The sequence below is a fragment of the Urocitellus parryii genome, chromosome 4 (assembly GCF_045843805.1).
Source record: "Urocitellus parryii isolate mUroPar1 chromosome 4, mUroPar1.hap1, whole genome shotgun sequence".
NCBI lineage: Eukaryota > Metazoa > Chordata > Mammalia > Rodentia > Sciuridae > Urocitellus > Urocitellus parryii.
Genome location: NC_135534.1, coordinates 12894134 through 12916228, shown reverse-complemented (window position 1 = coordinate 12916228; position 22095 = coordinate 12894134). Strand labels below are relative to the sequence as shown.

The window sequence follows — 22095 nt, the reverse complement described above, 5'->3', positions numbered from 1 at the left end:
GCGGGAAGACAGATCTTTCCCATCAGTTTGAAGGATTTCTTATATTCTTTTAAAGAATTCTTGCATACATTTTAAAGAATGCTTACATTCAGTTTCAAGAACATCTTATATTCTTATGAGAATATGTATATTTATATATACACACATACCTATATGCTATTATTCAACTCAATCTCCCATCCAGTTTCCTAACATGTAAGTAAAATATCTATATGTGAATAATAAATAAACATATCAAGTTAGAAAATGCTTAAATGATAATTCTCTGGTCACCAAATAAGCACAACGGCTGGTCAGGAACACATGGCTTGGTAGCAGTAGGTAGCTACAGCCCTTCCTGGGTGCACTTTTCCATGTGATTTTGACAGTTTATTCATTCTACTTAGACTTCAAATATAAAGTTGGCCCACAATTTTCTTTTTTTTTAGTTTAAAATGTTGCACTGCATCTTAAGAACACAAATTAAAATTTACCTGAATAAACATGGGCAGAAAAATTATGTATGGAGTAATACTTATCTTTTCTGAAATCTGGGTGTATAAAGCAAAGACATAGTCCATCAAGGGGAAGGAAAAAAGTATGGAGGAAATACTTCAATGATTTCTATATAGCAAAATTCTCAACAAGCAGGAATTTTGTCTCCAAGAGACTTTGACAATGTTTGGAGAAAAGTTGGGGTTGCTACTACTGGGGCATTATTAGCTTCTAATGAGTAGAGGCCAGGGATGCTGTTTATGCCTTACAATACCAGGGAGCAACACTGTACTATAGAGAATGATTGGTTCCAAATAGCAGCAGTACAAAGGTTGAGAAATCTTGATATCTACCATTGCCACAGCTAAGGAATACTTAAGATTATATTTGTATATATTGTTTTTGGTTATGTGAAACCATTTTCTTTCACGATTTAGTCATTAAAACCATAACAGTTATAGGAACATAAAGAACTGACAGGGAAAGCAAACTTTCAAATAGCACATTATGTTGCTTCAATTAGCATTTGTATAGACTACCCAGGAAGAACTTAAATTAGTTTTAGAGTCTTTCTAAAAGTGAAAATATTCTCTATTAAAGTGATAACTGTATCTGGTAGCTTCTTTTACTGGTGATTTTTCACTTAACTTGAAAATGCAAAGAAAGTAAATCTTAAATGTTCTCACCACAAGGAAAAAAAAAAAAAAAACAACGTCAGTTGATGGCTGTGGGAATGAGCTTGAGGGTGATCATTCTGCAATGCAGGCGTATGTCGAAACATCACACCATAAACATGTACAATTTTTGTCAAGTATACCTCAATAAAAGCAGGAAAAATAGAGTCACAGTTCAGAACTGAAGTATGTGGTTAGACCATTAGACAATTATCAACTGAAAGTGGGAAACTCCTCTTGAAGGGGGATGGAAGCCTGATAAGGTAGTAACAATAGATTTTGGACTCCGAGAAGTAGAGTTTGCCTCCTTTTACTATCCCTTAGTATGTAGCCTTGAGCAACTTAACCTCTCTATTCTCAGTGTTAGCTCCGTAGAACTATTAGAAGAATAAACACTAATGCAGGTAAAAACCAAACAAACTCTCGGGTGCCTGAAGCACAGTGGATATGCCACGGGTCCCTTTCCATGTCACGAACTTAGATAAGTACAAGCCCTTGTTTTTGCATAAAGCATCTATTTTGAGGTTACTAGGTGTTTATAAACAAATGGACCGGAGAAAAAGCTTTCTTAAAAACTGTTTCCTTCTCCAAGAAGATAATGGGGCTGGCTATGTTCTAGAATCCTAAGATTCTATGACTCAGAGACTGAGCCTCCGTGGTTCTAGCATCTGGGCACAGTAGTCTCCCAGGGCTCCTTACTATGGACCCCATGTGACACCGGTGGAGAAGGTGTGGCTGCAATGTTCACTCAATCTCTTAATGCGTTCGACCACTGAACCATGGGGGAGTCATCCCAGGAGAAAAGAGGGGCCGATGTCATCACGGTACATCCAAACGAAACTGTATTGGCAGCACTTCCCTTCGGGCCTCATGTCTCTCTGCTGGATTTCCTAAAGGGAGAGCCAAAAATCTTGGGGGTAAGCTTTCTTCCATCCTGGGTCTTCCTGAAGAGGAGAAAAGAGTCCATTCTCCATGAACATCTGCAGAGGCATCATTGTGTGATGATTTCAAGGAGGGAGTCCATTCTGTTTTGTCTTTCCTCCCTCATCCTTCACCTTGGTGTATCCTTCTTGCTGAGTCTTGAGCAGTGCTTCTAGGGCATTTGCTTGTATAAGGATTTGGATGGCCAAAATATATCGTTACGTTATGCACACGTACCTAACAACAAATCTTATCATTACGTGCAACTATAATGTACCAAGCAAATAAGTGTGGAAAAAAATAAATTAACTAATTAGTGAATTAATTACTTTGAAAAAGAATTGGATCATCGGCATAAGAACAAACATGTAGCCAATATATTTTGATAAATATGCAAAATAAAATTTCTCTTTCAAAACACACAGTTTGTCTCAGGTCTTAGAAATGTTTTTGAGGGTTTATTTAACTCTGAGAAACAGGTCTTTAATTAACAACACCTCTAGCCCTGAGAAACCCTAGAGCTATTTCATGAGGAGTTGGTACGGGTCTTTGAATCCTAGCAGAGGGGAAGCAGGACATAAGTGCAATTTTTCTAAACATTCCTTGAGGAAGGGACCTTAGTGTGTGGTGGTGACATCTCCCTGGGAGTGAAGAAGCCATTAGAGGAGAGGTTAGACTATCCTTTGTGCTTGTATAGGTGTCAGGAGTCCTTTGAAAACTAGATTCAAAGCTCTACAGTGAGATATAGATAAACATACCCACAAGGAAAAATAATCTTCATCATAAACACACCCCGGGAGAGTTGCATACATAGCCATATCCTTGTCCAATAGGAAAGTCACTAAAGTATGCTGCCAGAAAGGCATGGCCTGGGCACAAAACCACAAATAGTAGCAGAGAAGTTTGACCCCAAGAGGAGCCACTGCCCTCTAAGACCACCACGGTATCCATCTCTCTGCATGTGCCTGACAGGCTAAGTGGGTTATCATGACCTCTAGCCAGGCCCCTGGATGAAGGGGCGAGAAGACACCACATCACCCCAGTCCATTCCACAAACTTCCAGGAAACAGGGATGAGTCGAACTCCAAAAGCATATACAAATGGCCCTTTGATACCTTCAGATCCCACAATCACAGATTCAGCCAGCCAGGGATTGAAAATGCTCTGAAAAGAAAACCATGCTTGTGCTGAACCGGTGGACTCTCTTTCTTGCTGTCCCCTAAACCATACAGCATGACAACTATGTATACAGCATTCCTAAGGAACCTAGAGATGACGAAGGTACACGGGAGGAGGATGCAGGTTATCTGCAAAATGCTACATATTTTACCTCAGGGACCTGAGCGTCTTGGCATGATGGTGTCTCAGGTGTCCTGGAACCAATTCCCCATGGATACCACGAGATCACTGTATTTAATGTGTGGAAAGATGTGAAAGGGCAGATGGTAAGGAAAACCATACGCTCTCCTGCTACCGAAGGGAGAATGCTTAAAGTAAACAGTTTGAAGTCCCTGTCCTCAAAGAGTGTTCAGTGTAGCTTTGGTCAGACGTGTGCTCCAATCTGTCTGAGAGGAGAGAAATCTGTGCTACCAGGGAATGCAGGAAATAATAAAGGAGACGAGTGATGGATTTGATTCCCAAGGACTCAGGCAAGAATGACGGGGGCGGTGGGGATGATTGAGCTGAGCCTCCTGGGCACCTGAGAGTGTGTGTGTGGGGGGGGGCAGCAATTACAGAGAAAGGTATTCAGAGGAGGGGGGTGCACGGTGGCTCAGGGACAGACCAGAGGGGCGGGCACTGGTAACCTCAGGTCCCTTTTTTCTTCACAGGGTATCCAGATCTTGCTTGCTCTGATCATGGTGGGCCTTGGAACTGTACTTCTATTTGGTTACATCAGTTTATCTAAAATCTTCCCCCTCATTTTCCTCTCGGGATATCCATTCTGGGGAGCATTTATTGTAAGTACTGTGGATTAGGATCTTTGGAGAAATGGTTATAAAGAATGACCTGAATTTATTCAAGTCCTAGGATAATGGATTTCAGGAAAAAAATATATGTCCCCTCCCTACCCCCACAACAAAGAAAATGACTCCATTTGGACATTGTGCTTCCATTATTACCCCCACCCCCACCCCCGGTGTTCACTGCTTACATTTCCAAAGCCCGTGGGTGTATAATAACATCATTTGCTCCTCACTTCCAATCTGGGAGGTTAAATGAAAAAAATATCTTACTTTTTCCTTTGCAAATGGAGAAACTCAGTTTGAGATGAGGTACTAATCCAAACATTTATAGCTGGTGCTCTTAGAATCACAGACTCTCAGAGCTTAAGGAGAATTTAAGATTATTAGAGCTGAACCTCCTTCTTGGCCCCAGAGACAACTTTATGAATGATACTTGTGGAAGTAATCATAGAGATATCAATAATATTCTGAGTATATTATAGCTACCTCTAACCAATCTCCACAGCTGTGGTTCCCAATCTTGCACCACATAGTTAAAGACAGAACCTCTAGAGCTTCGACACTGGGATAGAGGTTCACAAGAGAGAAAGAACATTGTCCATTTCACTTCTTGTTATATTCTCAGAATCTAGAATGTTGCTTAAGGCAAAATATGCATGCATAAATGAGTGACTAAATGAATCAGTCAATGAACAGATGAAATAAGGAAAAGATGAGACCAGTGTCTATTGGAAAACCATGCTCTCTCTTTTTAAAAAAAATTTATTTGTTTTAATTAGTTATACATGACAGTAGAATACATTTATGCACTTTGATATATCATACATAGATGGGATATAATTTCTCATTTTTCTGAGTGTCGGTGTTGCAGAATCATATTGGTCATGCAGTCACATATATACATACAGTAATAATGTCTGTTTTATTCTACTATCTTTCCTATCCCCACATCCCCTATCCTCCCCTCCCATCACTTTCTTCTACCTAATCTAAGGTGACACTATTCTTCCCTAGTGCCTCCCCCCCCTTATTGTGAATTAGCATCCACATGAGAGAAAATATTCAGCCTTTGGTTTTGTGGGATTGGTGTATTTCACTTGGCATGATATTCTCGAACTCCAACCATTTACTGGCAAATGCCATAATTTCACTCTTCTTTAAAGCTGAGTAATATTCCATTGAGTAAATATACTACATTTTCTTTATCCATTCATCTACTGAGGGATACCTAGGTTGGTTCCATAGTCTAGCTACTGTGAATTGAGCTCCTGTGAACTTTCATGTGGATGCATCACTATAAAATGCTTATTTTAAGTCCCTTGAGTATAAACCAAGGAGTGGAATGGCTGGGTCAAATGGTGGTTCCATTCCCAATTTTCTCCATATTGCTTTCCGTAGTGGTTGCACCAATTTTCAGTCCCACCAGCAATGTATGAGTGTACCTTTTTCACCACATCCTCACCAAAATTTATTGTTGCCTGTATTCTTGATGATTGCCGTTCTGACAGGAGTGAGATGAAATCTTAGAGTACTTTTGATTGCATTTTTCTAATTGCCAGAGATGTTGAACACTTTTTCATATATTTGTTGATCAATTGTATTTCTTCAGTGAAATGTCTGTTCAGTTCCTTAGCCCATTTATTGATTGGGTTATTTGTGGTTTTTGTGTTTTGTTTTGTTTTGTTTTGTTTCTGAGAGAGAGAGAGAGAGAAATTTTTTAATATTTATTTTTTAGTTTTCTTCAGACACAGAATCTTTGTATGTGGTGCTGATGATGGAACCCAGGCTGCACACATGCCAGGCGAGCACGTTACCGCTTGAGCCACATCCCCAGCCCATGGTTTGGTGTTTTTTGAGTTCTTTATTTATCCTAGGGTTTAATGCTTTATCAGAGGTGCATGTGGTAAAGGCTTTCTCCCGATCTGCAGGCTCTCTCCTCATGTTATTAGTTGTTTCCTTTGCTGGAAAGAAGCTTTTTAATTTGAATCCATCTCATTTATTGGTTCTTGCTTTTACTTCTTGCGTTTTAGGAGTCTTCTTCAGGAAATCAGATCCTAGGCCAACAAGATAAAGATTTGGGCTTATTTTTTCTTCTATTAGCCACAGGGTCTCTGTTCTAGTGCCTAAGTCTTTGATTCACCTCGAGTTGATTTTTATGCAGGGTGAGAGAGGTTTAATTTCATTTTGCTACATATGGATTTCCAGTTTTGCTAGCCATTTGTTGAATAGGCCATCCTTTCTCCAGTGAATGTTTTTGGCACCCTTGTCTAGTTCTGATAAGCATAAACACAACATGCCTTTTCTGTCATTGGCATTTCAGAAATGACTGGTCATGTTCTCACTTTCCCAACACAAACAATATGATGTTGGGCATGCTTTTCAAACCACACATGCTCCACTGCAGAAAATCAAAGGGACCAGCTCCCCACTTCCCCCTTGCACAACAGAATTCCGTGAGACTCCGTATCATCTGCACACATGAATTGCAATGGGGTTTTGGCCTGCTGTCCTTTAAATATCCACTCTGCATGGGAAAAAAATGATTTCTGAACACATAACTGTCTTCTTCGTAGTGCAAAGGTTAGAGAGGTGGCATAGGTTATTAACATTTGTGCTCAATGCTCTAAGAGAATTCCCAGGAGCTAGGGGAGGTTTTAATGGAGAAATCACCTGGCCTGGGGATACCAGGTGCTGTGCACACATTGAAGAAAAGTGTTCCCAGGTAACAAAAAAGCACGACCTGAGAGCTTGAGGTCAGGCAATCACCCAAAAGAAGACCAAGAGTCCATGGTTGTCCAGCCCAACTGAGGCCACACAGAAGCTGGAGTCAGGCTGTGACCGCTCTTGTGGTCAGGTTAAGAATGGAAACTTCAATATGGAGAGGAAGGAAAATCCACTGGTTATTCTGAAAGGGCAGGGACATTTGCAGATATGATTGTGTTTTCTTAATGGGAAATGAATCCAAGAACGATAACAGCAAACCTGGGAGAATCAGTTAAGTGGAGGTTGCAGTAATTCAGCAAGGGAAGACGGTACCCTGAACTAGCTGAACAGAAGAGGAGATAAAGACAGACAGACAGCTTGGAGGAGAACTTGGAGGCAAAGCTGACAGCTCTTGGTGATGGTATGGGGATGGGGGCACTAAGGTTATTTTCTTATCTCATGGTCCTTGGACTCTAAGATCCAGGTAATCTCACGGGCCAATGTTAATTCCCACAGAGGAGGTTCTCATCCTCTGAGCATTAAAACAATAAGGGTCTCCACCCTGAGTGGCACTTTTCCTGGGTGGTTCTAGACTCTTCATGCTTCTGAAAATTAAAAAAGTGGCTGGGTTGATTATACTAGGTTTCAGTCCCCATAACAGCAATTATAGGAGGTCTTTTCTGAGAAAATCTCCTTTGCTACTCAGAACACACACAGCCTCTCCTCCCCTCTTCCAGGCCCAAAGTCCAGGAATTCCTTTCTTTTCTGAGATCAGCTGAGCCAAATATCTGTGTGGTGTCTTCTGAGCCTGCTTCTTCCAGATCACACTGGCCGAGAGCCTGTGTGGGTACTGAGCAAGTCCACCATGGATTACGCTTACATTGGTACCTATCCCCCATCTCCTTAACACTCAGGTGGAGAGACTGTGCTGTCTGGGAGATTCACAGACAAATAGTTGGTAAATCCAAAGGAAATTGTATTGTAAGGTGGTCAGATACATCACCTGTTAACTTTTGTCTCCTGTCTTCTTGACAGTTTTTTCTTACAGGAAGCGTCACAGTAATCAATGAGAAATTAAAAAATACCGAGGTAAGTCACTTTTGTGATTTCTATGTAATTTATCTTCCATTTGCTTCTTTCTTGTAAATATTTCTAGTATTGAGATGTGTCTCAGGAAGATATTTATACATCAGACTTGCGATTTCCATCATTCCTATTTGTCAATGCCACCTCTTAGTCCCACATTTGTATACTGGCTAACATTTCTCTGGTCAAGTAAACTCAAAATGTTGATTAATGGAAATCATTTTATACCCATGTAACTAAATGGTTCTTAACTGGGAGTAATTTTGTCCTTTCTCCACCCCCAGGTAATATTTCACAATGTCTGAAGACATTTTGGGTTGTCCAAACTGGGTAGGGGTGCCATTGGCATCTAGGAGGTAGAAGCCCAGGGCTAGTGTCTGAGTGTCCCCAAAATGCCTAGGAAGCCTCCCATGTCAAAAAAAAAGGGGGCTAAAAATTCTACAGCACCAAGATTTAGGAACCTTTCTCCAACCAAACCAACCAAGGAACCCAGTAATTCCCGCTTTCCAACCCCAGCTCCACCTCCTATACGAACAGAGACTTTTCCTTCAGGATTGCCCAGTGTCCAGAGGTAAGGGTCTGGGCATGGATGCTGCATGATTCTAGGACTGAATCAAGGCCCCCCACCCATGGCTGTGTCAGCTTGAAAGGAAAAGTACCAACTTCTAGGGTTGTTTTTGTTTGTTTGTTTAGGGTTAACTAGGATTTAGTTAAAGGCATGCTGATACTGAATTTTCCTCTTCTTCCCCTCTAACCACTCTGATCTGATTTAAAGTCCTGGAGATGTGGGCTTCGCTTAAAGCCCTCTTCTCTCTGTTCTTGTGGTTCTCCACCAACTTCCTATGGGAATAGTTATAAGCCATAGAGAAGTCCTAAGGGGATGAACACCCCCATCTCTTCCTGTGGAAATAAACCCTAGCAATGCACTGAAGTTCCACGTGCTGTTCTCTTCTCTCAGTCTTGACTTATTTCCAGAGCTGAGAAATATATTAAGGTGAAGGTAAACTTATGGCTGACTCAAGGAGAGCTATGCAGATGGCAGGGCATGGGATGGCATGGGGGGCATCAGAGGACCTGGCTCTTCAAACAATGAGATTACTCACTGTCACTTAATTCTGAATCTCATTCATCTGTAAAATGGGAATGAGAGATGCAGCACCTTACACTGCAAACCTGTAATTAGGATCAGATGAGACTCGAACTGGGTGTGCTCTTTACAAAGCACAATACACATAAGGGTTTGCATATCCAGAGACCTCAGTCTATGAACTATCATATGGGAGCCAAACAGAGCCTGGAGAGAATGGAGAAATGAAATTTGGGAGAGATGGCATATCTGTACACCCCTTTGCATTTTCTACCAAAATAAAAAAAGTTCACTTGCAATAAAAATGACTTGGTAGACATTAAGTCATAAGTATGCTCTCAACTCTTGCCACACTAAGCCCCAGGAAGGGCATGATGTATAAGCGTATCAGCATTTCCCACCACAGCAGACACACACAATGCTATGAATACAGACACAGGAAATATCTGCCACATTTAAAATGAAAGTTTTGTTTTGGCCTTTAAAGGGACAAGGTCAGAGCTGAGAGTGGGTTTGAAGAAAAGAATAAGATGCCCCCCTTTCTTTTGAAGGAACTCAAACGTATATGTATATCTCCTCCTCCCTCTCCAAAAATAATGGGCTTGAATAAAAGGAATTGAGTGAGACAATCTGAACTTTGTATGCCTTCCATATCCGACACTGAGATCAACAAAGGACGTCGTTAAATCCCAGTTCAAACCATCTTCAAATATATGTTAGTGATTTCGTGGGTTACGTTTGAATCTTGTGGAGATTTCCATGTAAGCCCCATGATCTTTTGATCTCTGCAGCCTGACACATATTTGGATCACACTAAATATTTATGAAATAAATGAATAAATGCATACTACCCTAAAGGTAGGCAATGTAATTCTCATTTTCAAAGGTAGAAATTGAAATCCCAAGAGACTAAGTAATTCATACAAGGTCCTTACAAAACGAGGATCCAAAATCAAGTCTAATTTCCAAGTTGAGATATTTTCTAACACACTACACCACTCAGAGATTATGAATGATGGTTTACTGCAATAAAATCACCATTTTCTTCAACATATACATAGAATATATCCTTGGCTGATTCTAAAATTGATTCATCTTCTGACTTTGATAAATCAGAATTTATCTTATCAACCTTTCCTATCACCCTGACCTGCTAGAGTAATTCATCCCTGAGAAGTGTCTAGAAAGTGAAAACCACCAAGAGTTTCTTCCAAGGTGTTTGTGGTTTGATTGGGTTTTTATTTATTTTGTTACTTTTTAAACTGCTTTCCAGATCCCAGGTATCGTTACCATGAATGTCATCAGTTCCGCGGTGGCAGTGGCCGGGATTGCTCTCATCCTCATCAGCTTCACACACCAACACAAGTTCTGCCAGATGCTTTCCCTTGATGGATCATGTGTCCTCGGTAAAACATTTTTCATTGTAAGTGATCTCATTTTGAATGAGGACTGTTCAATCTTAGCTGAGTCCATGATGCAACCATGCATTGATTTTATCTATTTATTTTTTGGAGGTTATGGGGTACCAAAGATTGAACTCAGGGGCACTCCACCATTGAGCCACATCCCCAGCCCTATTTTGCATTTTATTTAGAGACAGGGTCTCACTGAGTTGCTTAGCACCTCACTTTTGCTGAGGCTGGCTTTGAACTTTCGATCCTCCAACCTCCACCTCAACCTGGGATTACAGGCATGCTCCACCAAACCGGGCTGATGCACTGATTTTTATCACCATAATTGAAACAGTGCCAACACTTGAACTGAACTTTTAGAGCCATGGTCAACTGACCCATCCCACACTGTGGGATGACAGTTAAGATGATTCATGATCAAATGTCTCTGGATTTTTAACTGTGGCTTTATTTCATGTAAGCCTATGACCTTGATCTAAAACGTTTATTCTCTCTGAGTCTCAGTGTTTCTCATGTGGAAAATGAAGATAATAATGCCTACAGTCTGGAATTGTTATGAAGATTACTTAAAATAGAACCTAGTGCAGTGCCAATGGTCAATCATTTTAGGTATTACAAGTATCATTTAACATCAATTGGATTCAATTTTGCCTTTTTAAAAGATTTACTTTTTCATCATCAATATAGAACAAAAATGATGAAAAAATTTTCCTAAGTGAACAATAAAAACAAAAAGCAATTTAAAAAGTGGGGTATTTGAAGACCGTGAGGATATACATGGTTTTATATAATTTGTAAGAATTTTATTTAATAAGGCAAATGAGATATATCCTTACCAAGAAACAGAGATACAATTTTAAATATCTACCTCATAAATAATTAATGGAATTATTTTTAACCATGTCAAGATTCCAATAGGCCTTTCCCTGCAGTTTCTCAGGTAAGTCCTGAGAGTTCATCTTATCTCCACCAGCTGCGACATGAAGGTTTGGGACTTAGAATGTTAAGGATGCAAGTGGAGTCATGCCATTGGAAGTTACCTTCCTCCCTAAGGAAGGAAAGAAAAAGTCATCCATTACTGAATGCAAGATCTTGGCCTAGTGGGTTTAGCTGTCACTGGATTGCTTTCCTCCCGGTTCCCCTACTTGGGATCAATCCAGGGCCATCACGACTTGTGTGAGGCCCATTCTGAGAATGCCAAGCAGAGAGGAGGAGCCCAAATTAAGGAGAATCTGAGACACACTGATGGGACTGCGGCTCTCTGATTCAGAGAGAAGGTAGGAGCTGCTGGCGTTCAAAACGAGATTCCAGAGGCGCTTGAGCGAAGTGCGCATGCTCCGACTCCTAATTCAAAGAACCCTTGTCTGAAAGATACTTTGCTACCCTGAGGGAATCGAGGAAATGAGATTCCAGCCAAAAAGATTCATATCAAGGAATTGACTCTCAGAGATCATGGGAAAAGACGTGGATCTTGGAAGATAATTATTCTAAATATTCAGGGAAAGACTAAAATTAAAGGTGGTTTTTCTTAGAGCACATCGTTCAACATATTTGAAGATTTATATGTAGTAAGAACTTCACTCTTTGAAGACTTCAACATTATTGAAATGAAAAAAGGAGTCACAATTCTCAAAAGAATATTTTTGGACCATCTATAAATTCTAATTTGTTCTTCATTAAATTATCTTAAAACATTTTTCTATCGTTGTCAAGTAATTTGGTCTTGAAACTAGCACTCTTTGAGAGAAGCTTTGTTTTTATTTGGTCCAGGACAAAACTTAATAGTTCTCAATAAAGGATTAAATGTTGACATTTGGGAAATAATGATTTTTTTTTCTTTTTAGGTACAGGTAGTCTTAATATGCACAAGTATCAGTTACCATAGTAAGTGGTTAAAATTTTAGTTACCATAGTAGTAACTGAAAATAGTTATATGAATTTTGCTGCCAGCTCTTTAGTTCATGAATTATTTTGCAAATAAAGGATGTACATCATGATCAGTGATCAGCCACTTTGCTTCTTTCAAAGGCTGATGGTGATTGGTCACTGAAAATTTATTTAGTTCACTCACAGAGAGCAAAGTGCACGGTTTTAGTGCCTTCTTGTCTCCCAGAGACTAAACTCATTTGACAGTTTATAGAAATGGATACTCCAAAGAAGAAATTGGTCCACAAAGATAGCAGAGCACAAAGAAATGAAAATTGATAACGCTGGAAGTGAAACTGGATGTCATTAGAAGATTCAAAAGTGGCAACTGCAAAGCAGAGACAGTTGAGATCTAGGCCTGCAGGAAGCTACAGTGGGAACGATATTGAAGGTATAGTTAGTTGCTTCCACACCTTAATTTAAATTGTGCTAGGAACAGGAAGCCATTGACAGCCAAAATTGAAGACGAATCAAAAACAGATCCCAGTTTGGCTAGCTAGCATTCAGACCCAAACACTGGGGTTAGCTGTTGCACTGAAAGAAAGTGGTAATGAAACTGAAAATGAGGTTTTTACTTCCAGTAAAGACTGGTTTCATTATTTCAGAAGACCGCATGAATTGATTAATATTAATCTATTTGGTGAAGCTACAAGTTCAGATAAAGGCACTACTATGAAATTTACACCCAGATTCTAAGATACAGGCATTCCTACTGTCCAAAAAATTCTGGAGGATTCAAATGCAGTGTTCTAGAAGATAGAGTGGGCTGGGAAGGAATTATGATACTGCTGCTGTTCAAGAGGCAGTTCTAGAAAAGCCAGAGGAACTTAGTGAAGGTGAACCTATTGGCATAAATGATAAAAGTGGTTGTAACAAAAGATGAACTTACCCCTCAGAGGAAGTGATGCCAGTAAAAACCTTCACATCAAACCCTCAGAGATACTTCAAGACCTTGAAAGCAAAACTGATAAAAATTGGGGGTTCCTATGCCAAGGCGTAGGAAAGATGCTCACTGCTTATTATAAGTAAGATGAAGGCAAATAGTGTTTAAACTACTCTTGATACATTATTTACACTTTTTAAAACACTGTAATTTATAGATTTTAATGTTTTAACTTACAGTGAACTAAATACTAGTCTTACATAACAAAAAAGTTACATTATAATGTCTTTACATTTAATATCAACATCAAGAATTTAATTTTTTTCTGTTTTTTTTCCTCTTTAATTTTTATTTTTTGTTCTTTTTAGTTATAAATGATAGTTGAGTATAATTTAACTTATTTATACAAAAAAGGAATACATCTTATTCTAATTAGGATCCCAGTCTTGTGGTTATACATGATGTAGAGATTCACTGTAGTGTATTCATATATGTACATAGAAAATTTATGATAGAATCATTCCATTTTCTCTCCTACTCTTTCCCCTCCCCACTTCCCTCTGGAAGAATTAATTTTTGACTAATTTTAAGGTCACAGAACAATCATACATTTTCCCAAAGACTTAGATTGCATTGCGCCTGCATTAAAAAATTTATATATATATATATATATATATATATATATCTCCTATCTGCTACTCTGTAATTTCTTGCTGCACACACCAGCCACTTCCGGTAATCTCACTCACCCAGGATCATAAGACCACCTTCTTCCTGCTTTGAATGGTTCCAGTCTAGTGTTCACCCTGTTCTATCTACCTAATAAACTCACCTTCACACTTAAATCTCAGTTCAATCATCATTTATTTAAAGAAGCCCTTCTTTACCACACCTTCACTCTCAGACCTGGTCACATATTCCCTTATAACCGTGTATGACCCACCATACTTGTCATAGAACCCACTGCAATTTACTCAAGCAATTATCTAATTATATATTACCATTTGCCTCCTTTACAATTATGCACGTTTCATAAAACCAGAATCAAATCTCTCGTAATCCCTCACTGAATCCAATAACTTACGTGCAGTAGGGGACTAGGGATGTAGCTCAGTGGTAGAATGCTTGTCTAGCATGCATTGAGACCCTGGGTTAAATCCCTAGCACCACATACCAAAAAAATTGTATACAGTAGGATCTTCATCCATTTGAATTTTATAAATAGTGAATATCTAAGCGTTGGGATATATTGCAAGGATACCAAGATTCAGAGAGGTTCAGTGACTTGCCCAAGGGGAAGTGTAACCTTGCACCCAGTTGTACCCAGCTTTTTCTTTCTCAAGAGATTAAACTTTTTGATGCCATTCTCCACCATGCTGCCTCTCAATCTAAACATTCCTTTAAAGGGAAGTGTGTAGAATGTTGATTTTTGAGCATACTCAGCTTGCAGATGTGTTTTCTGTGACTGACACTGGTGAACAAATAACTGGAAAATCATTTTGCTTCAAAAAGTGTGTATATATAGCTTCCTTAAGAAAGTTAAAAAAAAATCATGTGTCACAGTGCCCAGATTTCCACATGGCAACAATTGGCTGGAATCGAATAATGGGTGCCTTCTATGAATACCATTACTCCCTATCATCTCCCCTCCTGTTTTGCTCAAAATGGTATCCTGGTCCCCATAGGTACTGGAATTTGTTACCACTGCCTTATGTAATATCTAATGGCTACAAGACCATCCAAAATATGAGTTTACCCAAACTTGTTTATAGAGGGTGTAAGAGATTCTGGACTTAAATCTTTCAAATGATACAGCTTTCATTCCAATTGCCATTCATTTCTCCTCCTTATTTGCAGGGAATTTTGTCAATCTTATTAATTATCACCATGGCAGAGCTTGGCATCTCTGTGACTATCGCATCCTTCAGAAGCAAGTTATGGACAAGTTCAGATGAGGTGCGTTTAATGTTGTTGTGTGAACAGAGTCCTGTGGGGACACTCTAAGGTGACTTCTGGTCGACTGGTGAGCAGAGGAGAGCTCAGATGCTGAACTGAAACTTGTAAATTTGGGAAGATCAGTGAGGGACAACCTTAGGGTTGAAAGGCTCCCCACCTGGAGGACGGCTCTGCTTTCCCTTCTTTCCCTATCTGCTATTCTGTCATTTCTGCTCATACACAGTTCCTTATCTTCCTGCCAAAACATCTGAAATGTCAGATTTCATGAGATCCCATATTACTGGGATACAGAAAGCTTACACTTGGTAATAAGAAGGTATGAGACCATTCTCTCGCCAGAGAAGAAGTGGAAAAAAATATCCAGAGCATTACCATTTATCATCATATTGACTAAATGTTGAATATGTCAGTCATTATCATAATCACTGGACATCAACTTAATTTTACTAACACCATGAGAACACCTTAACATTTGAAGGAACCAAGGTACCAAGAGGTTAAATAACCTCTCCAGGATCACAGAACTTCAAGAGTCTGGCTCGGGGATTCAGCTCCACAGCCCACTCTCTAAGTTATAAATACCAGTCCAGGCTCTATGTTTGGCAGGATTTTTTTTCTGTTTTTTTTTTTTAATCAACTCCATGGCAGTTGAATCTACAAAGATTATTCAGTGATCTTTGACAAACTGTATACACCTGTGTTGCTGCCATCACAATCAAGGCAGTGCAATCCTTTTGGCCAAATTTTGTTCAGCCATTCATCTGTTGAAAGACACATTTTTCCTGATGTAAATAATGCGCTATGAACATTAGTGTACAAATATCAGCCTAACTCCATGCTTTGGAGATAGACCTAAGAATAGAATTGCTGGGTCATATGGTAGCTCTATGTTTAAACTTTTGAGAAAGTGCTCAACTATTTCCCACAGTGGTTGTTCCATTTTACATTCCCATCAGCAGTACCAGTCACTCCTAATTTCACCAACACTGGTTATTTTCTGTTTATTTGTCTTTATAATAGCCATCCTAATGGGTGTGAAGTGGTATCTCACTGTGGTTTTGATTTGCATGTCCTTAATAACTTGTGATTTTAAGCAAATTTTCATATGTTTATTGACTGTGTACAGATTTTCTTTGGAGAAAAATCTCTTATAGCAAATTTTCCATTTTTTTCATTGAGTTGTTTGCTTTTGTTGTTATTGAATGGTATTGTTCTTTATGTGTTCTTACTATAAATCCCTTATTAGATAAATGATTTTCATTTTTTTCTATATTTTAATTTTTTTTAGTTGTAGTTGAATGCAATATCTTTATTCTATTTTTTTTTAATGTGGTGCTGAGGATTGAACCCAGGGCCTTGCACATGCTAGGCAAGTGCTTTACCAGGCAACAACCCCAGCCCTGATTTTTAAATATTTTACCTCATTTTCTAGCCTTTTTATTTTTATTTTTATTTTTATTTTGATACTGGGAATTGAACTTTGGGGCACTTGGCCACTGAGCCACATCCCTGGACCTATTTTGTATTTTATTTAGAGTCAGGGTCGCCCTGAGGTTGCTTAGCACCTTGATGAGGCTGGCTTTGAACTCATAATCCTCCTGCCTCAGCCTTCCAAGACACTAGGATTATAGGCATGCACCACCACACCTGACTATTTTTTACTTTCTTGACAGTAATCTCTGATGCATAAAAATTATTGATTTTCACAAAATATGATTTATAAATTCTTGTGTTCATGGTGTTGGTGTCATATCCATGAGATCATTGCCAAATCCAAAGTCATGAATATTTCTCCCAAGTTTTTCTTCTTTGAATTTTATAAGTTTCACTCCTAAGTTTAGTCTTTGATCCATTTGGAGTTAATTTTTATGCAAGTTGTTTGTTTAATTCATTCTTTTGCTTGTAGATGTCCAGTTTTCCCAGCCCTGTTTGTTAAAAAAGACTATCTTTTTCCTCCATGGAATGATTTTGGCGTTCTTTTTGAAAATGAATTGGTCATATTTGCAGTGGTTTCTTTCTGGTTTCTCTCTTCAGTCCATTGCTGCCATGTGTGGGTTTACAACTGTGTGTCACTAGTCTTGGGCAATAAAGATAATAACCTCCTAGGGATGTTATAATGATGACTTGAAATGACTTTAGAACTTCCTCTAGTGCTTTGATCATCACTTAGTTAAGAATGAGTCAATTCTAAATCATAACACTTAAGTGCTTGAATACATGGGATACTATAGTTCATGTCTATAAAACTTTCTTTCAGCAAATTAAACAAAAATCTAGGTGAGGATTAATAAAAATACAGAAATCCCATGTATCCTCATATAAGTAGTGTGCTAATAGAGATAAAATAAAAATGTAGAAAACAAATTGGGAGGATGGGTACTAGGAATGTATAGAGTAAGAGAATGTATCGATTCTCATTCTTGGTCTACCATTAACCAACTAGGCCAACGTAACTTATTTAATCACTGAGCTCCAATCACTTCTTCATAGAACAAGTAGTCTATTCTGACTCCATGAACAATCTCAGGATGGGAATGGGCTGGTAAAAATCAGCAGGCTAGGTTGCAATGACAATTCCATCATCATCATAAGCAGTCGCAGCATATCATCTCGGAAAAGAATGGGAAGCACTGATCAAAGGCTGTATCAGGCGGTGTCACATAGCTGTTTAAAAAACTCCAGTAGATCTCTCAACAAGAGCAATGTATATACAGACAACATATATACAAATCCTAATTCTCTAGCCTAGTACACCATCGGACAATATCTACCTGCCTCCCACATGCCATCACCCTGTGCTCTGTCCCAACCTTCTGTTTTCATTATTTCTATTTTCTGGATTTCGTCTCCTGTCTTACTTTATCTGTTGCTTGAGGAATCTCTACGCATCTGTCAAGATGTAGATTAAATATCACCTCTTCTATGAAGCATGCACTTATTCTCTCAGAATTAGGTCATCTTCTATGTTCTCATAAAGCACCAAGTGTCTATTTCTATAATAGCAGTTGCTGAATGGTTTTATTGTTATCTACTTATATGTTGTTCTACCTACAATTGTGAGCACCTTAAGGGAAAAACACGTTTAGTCATTTTGATGGATAGCATTTAGTTCATCCATATGACCAATAAATCTTTATAGATTAAATCTTTATATGTGGATATTGACGAGGTGATTTAAAATGTCTTAGAAGTTGGTGATATCAAGGATGGGGGAAAATATTTGAAGCAATCTTAGTCAAATGGCCTGGTTCGGTATTTGAGATAATAAGGGGTTATCACTGTCCAAAACAATACTAATAAGTTGATGGTAAAGGTGGGTGGGTATTTGTTTGATGACTCCTCATTCAGATGTAATTTCCAACCTAACATCTTAAGTCAGAGATGAAAGATAATTTAGAATGCCAAAATAAAATAACACCAAAGATGATTCTGTCTTATTAATGCTGCCAACTCCCCTTGGTTTTATAGGTTGTGTTTTTCTTACCTTCAGATGTTACTCCAAATAGTGAACAACTTGACCCAGAAGAAAATACTGTATTACAATTTGAGCTTCAGGAAGAATCTCCTAGGATTGATAGGACATTAAACAGACAAACTGTTTTCATTGGAGGCTATTCTTTCTTCAAGTTAAGGGTTTTAAAAAGTCCTTTAGTCCACCATTGCATGTTGCCAACATGTAATAAGTGTAAGGGTAGTAAGAGCACATCTTCTGCACCTATTCCAGAGGAAGATAATCTGAATGATCAAGACATGCAATATGTTATGACACAATCCACCCAAACAGAAACTCAGTTACCTCAGAAAAAAGCCTTACCCACCAAAGATTTTCTAGCCCCGCCCGTGCAAACATTCCAAGCTTTGCCTGCTGATGACTTGCCATCTCAGGCTCTACTAATAGAAGCCCCTCCTGAGCCAGTTATGCTCTATGCAACCCCACCATCACATATCAGCCAATCTTTGGATCTGACATTTGAAGACATGCCCTCTCAAGATGTGCTCACTGAAGAAAGACCATCCCAAGACACAATTTTCCAAGAGATAGCATCCACACAAACAACATCGCAAGACATGGTCTACAATGCTCTGTCAGCACAGGCCACTCCATCCTACTCCATAAGGTCCTCTAAGATAAAACAGCCATCTCAAGATCTTGAACCTCAACGCCAGCAATCTTTAGAAATGCTATATAGGGACATTCGAGCAGAAGTCATGGAACAGACCCGGGAATGGAAATCTCAGGACCAACACCCAAGACACTTTTTCTCATTCCATAAACCCAAAGATGGAAAGCACCACCGAAACAGATTTTCCTTAGAACTGCCAGGAAAAAGCAAGCAATCCCCAAGGAGATATTCTTTAGACCTACAAAGCAAAGGTAGGCAGTCTCTAAAACGGAAATCCCTAGACCAGAAAATCAAAGCCTGGCTATCTGCAAGGAGGCAGTCTCTAAAAAAGCAAGCTAAATATACCCAAACCACAGAACAATTCTCAGGGGAGTCAGTTGGACATCTTCAGACAGAAGGGAAGCCATTCCCAAAGGAACAATCCAAACATAGAGAAGATAAAGAACAGCAGGTGTCTATGGAGCAAATCCCTAAGAAACAAACTCAAGTCAAACAAGCTGAAGATCAGCAGGTTCAAGAGGAAGAATCCCCAAAGGAACCATCTCAAAATAGGCAAGCCAATACCCCGCAAGTTCAAATAAGGAAACCTTTAAAGCAGATGTACCAAGATTCGGACACCTCAAGCCAGGAACACAAAGATGGGCAATTCTTCCCAAAGCCATCTCTGCAATGTAGAAAACAGAATTGGCAAAACTTTAACCAGCAATCTGAAGACTGGAGAGGTCAAGGTAGGAGAAACAAAGATTGGATAGCACGAGACTGGCAATCAGAAAAGAAGCATGCCCTACACCAGAAGACCCTAGAGATTTTAGAGAAACAATCTCTAAAGCAGAAAGGTCTGTGCCAGAAAATCCCATCCCAGGGCACTCCAGCCCAATATAACCTAAGCAGGCAATTTCAAGGAAAAGACCAAAAAGAGGCTCAATCCAAAGTTGCACTAGAAGAAGATAAGCCAATAAAAGACACCAAAGAAGGGAAACCAACGAATCTGCAACTAGAAGAAATGAACCCAGATTTCCAACCTTCTTCTAGCCACAGTTTAGTACAAGACACAGATTTAAACTATTTGTCCAACATAGATTCAGAACAAGAGGTACAGCATTATGCTTCAGCGAGCTCAAACTCATACAAAGATTTGAATATAACTTCTAGCTCGTGTTGGTCAAAAGAACAACCGCAATCTGAAGAGTCTGACTAACAGGCAGAATCTACCCAACTATCACACTTCCCCCAATAAGAGAAGCTAAATGAAGGAGAACAACAGAGTCTTTCCCATGTTCTCAACTGTGGTCGCCATCTAATTCGCTCACCAGAAGATGAAGAGCACGCAGAAAACTCCAAAGAATTCATTCTTATTAGAACAAAATGACAACAAATGACATGTTAATACTATATCAGAATTTTCTGGGAGTGAAGGAATAAATCGCATGTCAACTTTTGTTGTCTAAATATTTAGTGTTTCAATTTATAATCACCAATTTGTTTTAGAACTTAACACTTCATAGGCGACTTTCCTGCGGAGCCAACATTTTTTGGCCTCCTCCTTTGTGTCCTAGAGAGAGTCAGACAGTCAACTAGAAGTTTTCAGGATCTAGAGGTGTTCAAGAATCAGAAGAGTCAGGAATAAAACTCACCCCCATCCTTCCTGTTTGGTGTTTCCAGGTCTCCCATTTATTCTCCTTCCCTGAACTTGTGTCAAGGATATAGTCCCTAGGTTGACTCAGTGTTCAACCAGATGGAAGGTGACAATGAAGACAGGATGTGTGGAGGGGGGTGAAAAACATGCACCTAGAGACAGGAAGGTAGGGGGAAGGGAAGGGCAGAGGTACAGCTGTGATAAAATACAATCACCTGTAATGTGCTGAGTGTGGCTCTAGGTCCCTTTCATACACCTGTATTCACTCCTAGTTTCTCAGCCCAACATGATCTCATTTCTGTGAAGAGATTATGTTATCAAAAGCCATCAATTATCCTCCATTTTTTCTCTTTCCTCCTCTCAGATCTACCTGCCCTTTCCAATAAATATCTGGAAATATCCAGAGATTTGCCAGGTTGTATCATTATCATCTGGAGGAGAAGATCTAGATTTATTTGTAATTTAAATTAAAAGAAAAAAAAAACTAGAGGATTTGGGGACTCCTAAGCAAGTGACAGTTGGTCCTCCAGAACTCTTCAGTATGGAGATGGATCTTTTTAAAGGGGAGATCGTTTGCAAAACAGAGAAAGATGAGAAACTTTTAAAAAAACGAACTCCAGCTGCAGTAAGATAGGAGAGAAAGAATACAAAGAGCCTTTCTTGGAACTTCGAGGAAGACTAATTCGGTTGACTGTGAATCAGAGACTGTGGTCTGATCGTTTGGGACATCATAACTTCCCTAGAATAGCTAGTAGTAAGAAGCTTGAAATAAAACCTTGATTTGGGAACTTTTTAAAAAAAAAAGAAATACAAAGATATTATACACTTTTCCATAAACCACCTTCAGAGTAGAGTAATACCCATATAAAGAGTGGGTTTTGGAAAGTTGCAAAATAAGAAGGAATCTAAGGATTTAGGAATAAAGATAACTAGTAAACAAATTCATGTCATCCATTTGTAAACACATCTAGGGTTTCATTAGCAGAAGCGTATAGAGTTTCACAGTCAATCCCAAATAGAAAAATGGGGTAAAATAGCTTCTAGGCTGGCATAGCGATATTTTCAATGTTCTTATAGTTAAGTTCCTGGAAATACCTGTCGCTGATAAAAAAAAAAAAACAAAATGAACTTTAGAAGTATGCCGAAGTCCGGCTGCAGCAAAATAACAGGGGGGGGGGGGAGGGGGGGGGTGACGAGCAACTTGTGTAGATCGATACAGCAGGAGTGGGAGCCGTTTACTGTAGGTCAA

General features: G+C 39.2%; 1 protein-coding gene across 1 annotated transcript; it reads left to right on the top strand.

Annotated features, from left to right (window-relative positions):
* Nucleotides 1-1927: 1927 nt before the first annotated feature.
* On the top strand, nucleotides 1928-20408 carry Ms4a14 (membrane spanning 4-domains A14). Its single transcript, XM_026411630.2, has 6 exons — nucleotides 1928-2065; nucleotides 3899-4027; nucleotides 7772-7825; nucleotides 10183-10332; nucleotides 14988-15086; nucleotides 18555-20408. The coding sequence occupies exons 1-6, from the start codon at nucleotides 1928-1930 to the stop codon at nucleotides 20406-20408; spliced, it is 2424 nt and encodes an 807-aa protein (XP_026267415.2).
* The last annotated feature ends 1687 nt before the right edge of the window (nucleotides 20409-22095 follow it).

Bases quoted from the DNA above. Each gene is read 5' to 3' on its own strand.
- Ms4a14 (XM_026411630.2), top strand. From the start codon at position 1,928: ATGGGGGAGTCATCCCAGGAGAAAAGAGGGGCCGATGTCATCACGGTA. The intron at 4,028-7,771 runs GTAAGTACTGTG...TCTTCTTGACAG, and splicing joins CATTCTGGGGAGCATTTATT to TTTTTTCTTACAGGAAGCGT. The intron at 10,333-14,987 runs GTAAGTGATCTC...CCTTATTTGCAG, and splicing joins TCGGTAAAACATTTTTCATT to GGAATTTTGTCAATCTTATT.